The 6,000-nt window shown below is 39.5% G+C and overlaps 1 protein-coding gene across 1 annotated transcript in view; it reads right to left on the bottom strand.

Annotated features, from left to right (window-relative positions):
• The window catches only part of ARCN1 (archain 1), a 28,895-nt gene extending 23,109 nt beyond the window's left edge, over window positions 1–5,786 (bottom strand). Inside the window, exon 1 of the mRNA XM_018059714.1 lies at window positions 5,643–5,786. Within this exon, the coding sequence (XP_017915203.1) occupies window positions 5,643–5,645 (3 nt within the window). The 5' untranslated portion in view covers window positions 5,646–5,786. The remainder of the gene's footprint in view (window positions 1–5,642) is intronic.

The following is a 6,000-nucleotide window of genomic DNA, read 5'->3' on the forward strand; positions in this document are numbered from 1 at the left end:
TCAAATGATCCATAGAGAAATTACTTTATGCAGTGAGAAATATTACTAATAAATGGGAGCACATTATAAATTTAATACTTACAAAGGCCCTCCTCACCAAAAAAAGGCTGAGAATCACAGTCTTAGAAGTATGATTCCCCCACCTGAGAATTTTACAATGTTTTGATGAATAAAATAAGCCACAGTAGAAATACTAAGCACAGCACAATTTAAACACTTGAAGTCAAAAATCTACCCAGAGAAAGGATTGCTAAGACCAAACCTTCAGACCTATATATATATGCTGTTTAACTACAAAGCCCATATTTAATATATCTAATAACAGTAACTCTATTAGAAACAATGTTTATAGGCTTCAGGGTACTTCTCAGGCAGCTTGAATTCAAAACACCTCCATACCATATGGATAAGAATTTAGGTAAAAATTAACATCAAGGCAACATTAAAGGGAAAAAGAAATTAAAGACAACCTGTGACCAGAAAGGTGTATGCTATGGAGGCGGGCAATCCATTCACTTTGCTTTATCAATTGGGCATGGTCAAAGGCTAACTATAGGTACTGGCAATCTCCATTCTGGCTGTATTACTATAAGAATTAACTAAATAATTATAAGGCGGCAGCAGCCTAGCAGGGATAAGACCCAAACTAGGCAGAATGTGTAAAGTAATGCACTATGGGAATTCAGAGGAAGAAGAGATTACTTCTAGCTCACAAGATCATGAAGATTTGATGGAAGAAACACTACTTAAATTATGCTTTGATCAATCAGGAAATTTGAGTATGTAAAGATGAAGAAACTGTAGGGTAAAATAGTAGGTCCTCTCTTATGAGTCATTCCATTATTCAGACACAAGCAAATAAGGCTCCCAAAGTAGGACCGAAGTGCCCAAGACTCAGTACGACTGTCAACTTCAAAACACCCAAGACATCACAATCACAGTTCCCACAAAGTTGACATAGATTTCTATTCATTATTATCATGTTAACGCAGCAGTTAATAATTTGGTTGGGAGGTATGGTCAACAAGATAAATTTAACCTATTCTAAATCAACATTCGTCTTCTTAAATGCCTTGAAATAATTTTCTCTTCATATCAATGTTTACCAATTATTAAAATACAGTATACACTAAAAGGTAGGTTAATTTTTCCTACTGTAATTTGACCTGATTTTCTTTGGGAAACAGTGAATAAGTGTAATTCTCTATACAGTTATTTTACTTGTTTTTTACATTTTTGGAAAAGAGCATTTAGACCTAAAACAAACTTTCAAGAGTCCTTGTGTTTGTTTTTTTTTTAATTATTTATTTGCCTGTGCCAGGTCTTAGCTGACAAGGGATTTTTTAACATTTTCCTTACAGCATGCTAGATCTTAGTTTCAACATGTGGGTTCTAGCTCCCAGACTAGGGATCGAACCCAGGCCCCCTGCATCCGGAGCACAGAGTTTTAGCTCTGGGTCCAGAGTTATGGATCTCCTCAGGATTGTTTTAAAAAATAAAGTTCCCCAATAGGTTAAACTTTGTTAGACAACTTTTCTCTTAATATACTTAAAATACTTTGAATATATTAGCATTTGTTTTTAGATTAAACAACAACACTCTCCTATCCAAGTTCCTTGAGTAAAGAAAGCTGGAGAATTAGATTTCTGTTCTGCCTCTACCACTAATTATATTACATTAGATGTCACTTAATCGCTTCTTGAAATACACCTAAAATAGAGGTTGAAGTGAAGTGTCCAACTTTTTGCGACCCCATGGACTGTAGCCTGCAAGGCTTCTCTGTCCATGGAATTTTCCAGGTCAGAATACTGGAGTGGGTAGCCATTCCTTTCTCCAGGAATTGAAAACCCAAACTGTTCCCAAACCCAGGGATTGAATCCAGGTCTCCCGCATTGCAGGTGGATTCTTTGCCTTCTGAGCCACCAGGGAAGACCAAAATAGAGGTTAGTTTATGCAAAAGTGCTTTTGCATCTCTATGATACTGTAACTCTAAGCATTTGAAAACTATAGCAACAGAAAATTTGCAATGCTTCCATTTCACACCCACTGCTCCAGTGATAACTACTTTGGAACCATGTTTTGCATTAATATTAAGCTGCTGAAAGGCAAACTGCCTAACCAAAACAAATCATATGTATGTTTATAGTACATGTGTGTCAGACAGCTGCCATATCATCCCTTCATCTCCACTAGCTATAGAGGTCCAAAAATAACAGGAAAAATACGAACAATTCCCTAAAGAAAAAAGTCAAAGACTTCCTCGAACCTCTAAATGCTTCAGTATTCCTCACTTCTACCATTAGTCAGTAACTCTGTTCTTTGTAATTCACTGTAATGATGATCTCTATATAATTCATGATCATATTATGGCTAGTTTCTACAACTGTCATAGAGGATCATTTTGTCTTTCTTGCTTGCATGAAGTGATTACAGATAATATCAAATCGGGGGAGATTACAATAAAACATAGAACACCAAACAAAGCCAAAACTAGAAGTTACTCAGTGAGAGTTTTAAGCTCATCACCAAGTTCCTGTTTTAAAACAAAAAACTTGTAGTAGAGTATAAAAATAAAAGGACACTGTTCTCAGTTTCTGCAGTGTACTTTCTATTTGGAGAATAAACAAGATGGCAAATCAACAGAAACTCAAGAAATTATTTTCATTCTTTGCTCTCCTCTGAAACAACAATCAAAAAGATACATAAAGAATACAACAGGTGTGCAGCTGTTGTATTGCATATGAAAAAGAAAAAAATACACCCTAATTGGGAATTAGTTATTACTGTGTAGGATTTCAGTGCCCCCTGTCCCAGCCTCCAATCTCAGCCATAGAAACCCAAATCTAGCTTTCTAGTAACTAATGATTCTTGGGAACTGAACATACTGTGATCACTGATATTTAATGAGATCACTATAATAAACTTACTCACTCCCCATACTTAGTAAATAAGAAAAGAACAGCACTCTGTAGATAAGCAAAGACTTCACAGATTAGGGCTACAATGAGACTTAATATCAAGTTCATTCAAATATAAATTTATTAAGGAAAAAAACTGACTATAATGATACCTGACAAATGTTAAGAAAATAAGACATGTTCTCATTAATTTGATGAAAACTAGAAAAAAGATTTTAAAAAAGATTTTTTTGTACTTGATTTTATAACAAAGTCATCATAAATCATTATTTTTTTCCATTTGTTCATTTTATTTCTCTACGAGGACTTTGCAGTATAGGACATTTTGCACCAAGTTCAGTCACTAAAGCTAAAGGAAATTCACTATTCAAAAACCAACATTTACATACTGATATCTACAATTTATTTTAAGGTGCATTTATATATATATATTTATTTGGCTATATGAGCTCTTAATTGCAGCATGTGGGATCTAGCTCCCTCACCAAGGATCAAACCCAGGCCCCCTGCATTGGGAGCATGGAGTCTTAGCCACTGGACCACCAGTGAAGCTCCTAAAATGCATTAAAAAAAAGATGACCACAGGATGGGTGAATAATTAGATGTGTGATAAAGCAAAAATAGTGAAAAGTTAATTACAGACTAGCTGGTGATTACATGGGTGTTCACTGTAAAGCTCTCAACTTTCTTACATGTTTGAAAATTTTATTATAGATCAACTTTTAGAACTCTGGATACAGCTTTTAGATTCAAGAAATCTTTGCAAAATGTTACCCTATTTGGACATTTCTTTGTCCAGGGATCTCTTTGTAAAGGAACGGAACCCATAAATATTACACAGAAAAATACTTAACAATGCCTTAAGACTCAACAGAGCGGAATGTACTGAGATAAGTTGTTCTCCAGAGTACACAAATCTGTAGGTATCTGCATCACGCCAAGTTCCAAATAATTCAGAACTATAGGCATATTTAAACGTGACACAACCGTATGTATATGCAGTGTCCAAATAACATGCAAAATTTATGTTTTTATGTTTACCATGTAACACCTAGGGCCCTATGGGCCCTCTGGTTATTGATGAATTAAAAATACTACTAGGGAAAAAAGCAGCACGACGTTCCCAAACTTTTCAACAAACAAGGTTTTTGTTAAGATTATCTACATTTGGTTTATATAATAAAGCCTTTAATTTTGCTTTTAATGTTATTGAAATGCACTACATGTACATCCAAGATGTAAAAAGAAAGTAGTTTTAAAATCACTACCCGAATACTAAGCCTCCTAGTGGAAATGAAGAAAGGAGTTTTTGGAAATTTTATGTCCAACATAAAAGTTTTATGAGACAAACCTGCTTGATGCAATTTATATGCCTGAAGCTGAAAAAAACTGTTAAGTGATTTAAAGTCCAAGCCTGAATCTCCTCACCAAGTTTTCATCTAAAAAGGTTGTGAACAGAACTTAGTATAATTGGCATCAAATTATATTGTCATCTATGAAGTGCGTAGGAAGATGTTTTAAATCAAATTATTAATCTAGTGACAAAAAGAGAAATAAGAAAAGTACTTCCTTCAAAGATTAAAGGACATGAAGTGCACTTTAAAAATTACTAGCTTGTTTGGAACCAAAAAACTTCTCCTACTTCATAAATATTCACAAATCGTAGTGATGAAGCCAGATGTAGTGGAGTGAGCACTATGTTTTGTTTCATCTCTTACAAACATTAATTTTAACCTTCTCTACTACAGATGAGATGGGAGAAGAAAATGGCAACCCGTTCCAGCATTCTTGCCTGGACAGAGGAACCTGGTAGTCCATGTGATCCCCGAAGAGTCAACTTAGCCACTAAACCACCACCACCACAGATGAGAACACGAAGATAATTTTTTCAACTGAAGGCAAGTAACAGGTCCCAAAGAATAAATCCCTCTCACTCCTGTGAGACATCTGATTACGGTATGCCACATCCACACTTCACCTGAACTATAAGCTCCTTGAAGACAGAAAACCTGTGTTCTCCATGACTGGCTCCCATCTTCCCAATGCTCTATACACAGAGTATACCCAATCACAGCAACAAATGGACACACCTAAGATCTACAGAAGCGGGTAGCAGGTTTCTGGGTTAGCTGGGTCCTACAATTACTGCCATATCACTGTCAGAAGTTACTCCTTCCCGTTCTGTGCCTCCCTATCCACTTGCCTCTATTTCTCCCTTTCGAACAAATTAAAGAAAAAGTCCTCAACACTAATGATTTATATTTCAAACATCCACTTCCTACGGAACACCGGGGACGAGAGGTGAGTTGATTACAGAACGAAGTAAATCCCTGACAGAAGCCCAGCTTGGGGCGCCGAGGCACCCACTGAACCTGCTGGACACCAGAGGCCAGGTCCGCAGCGTGGGGTCCAAGACCCATCACTAAGAGGTAGGTTCTTGCAGAGCAAAAACCCCGAGCCCGCTTTAGGGCCCGGATCCCGGCAGAGGTGGGTGCCTAGCTGATGGCGGGGGAGGGGTGTGGGCGCGACCCTAGAGGGACTGCAGTCAGGTCCCTCGGATCTCCTGGGGATTCGATCACAGGGTGGAGAAGCCCCCAGAGCCCCGAGGAAGTGTTCGGCTCCCGGCCCTTGGGGCGGGGCTCCTCCAGCCCCAGCACAGGCCGGTAGCAGGAAGAACGGTCGAGCAAGGCCGGACGCGGGAGTTGAGCCCGGCTCGAGTCTTACCATGGTGACGGCGGTGGTGGGGCGCACCCGCGCGCTCCGGCTCCACTGCGGCTAGGACTGGGGTCGGGGGAAGGGGAGGACCGGCCGCTCCGGACCTGCTGCCCCCCTGACAGGAGCGCCGCCGACTCGCCTCTTACCAAGATGGCGTCCTCGAGCCACGTCTCCAACCGGAAACGGCGCGGGTCAAAGGGCGGGGGGCGGGGCGCCGTGAGGTGGAGAGACTGTGGGCGACGGCTTGCAACGCACATTGTGCTAGGGATGCCTGGGGGCTCGACCTCCAACGTGGAACCGTGGCTTCTCTCCCTTCCGTGTTCGTCAGCGCTTTTGGTTAACTTGCGACATCTCTTGCAGTTCATAA

This window comes from Capra hircus, chromosome 15, assembly GCF_001704415.2.
Source record: "Capra hircus breed San Clemente chromosome 15, ASM170441v1, whole genome shotgun sequence".
NCBI lineage: Eukaryota > Metazoa > Chordata > Mammalia > Artiodactyla > Bovidae > Capra > Capra hircus.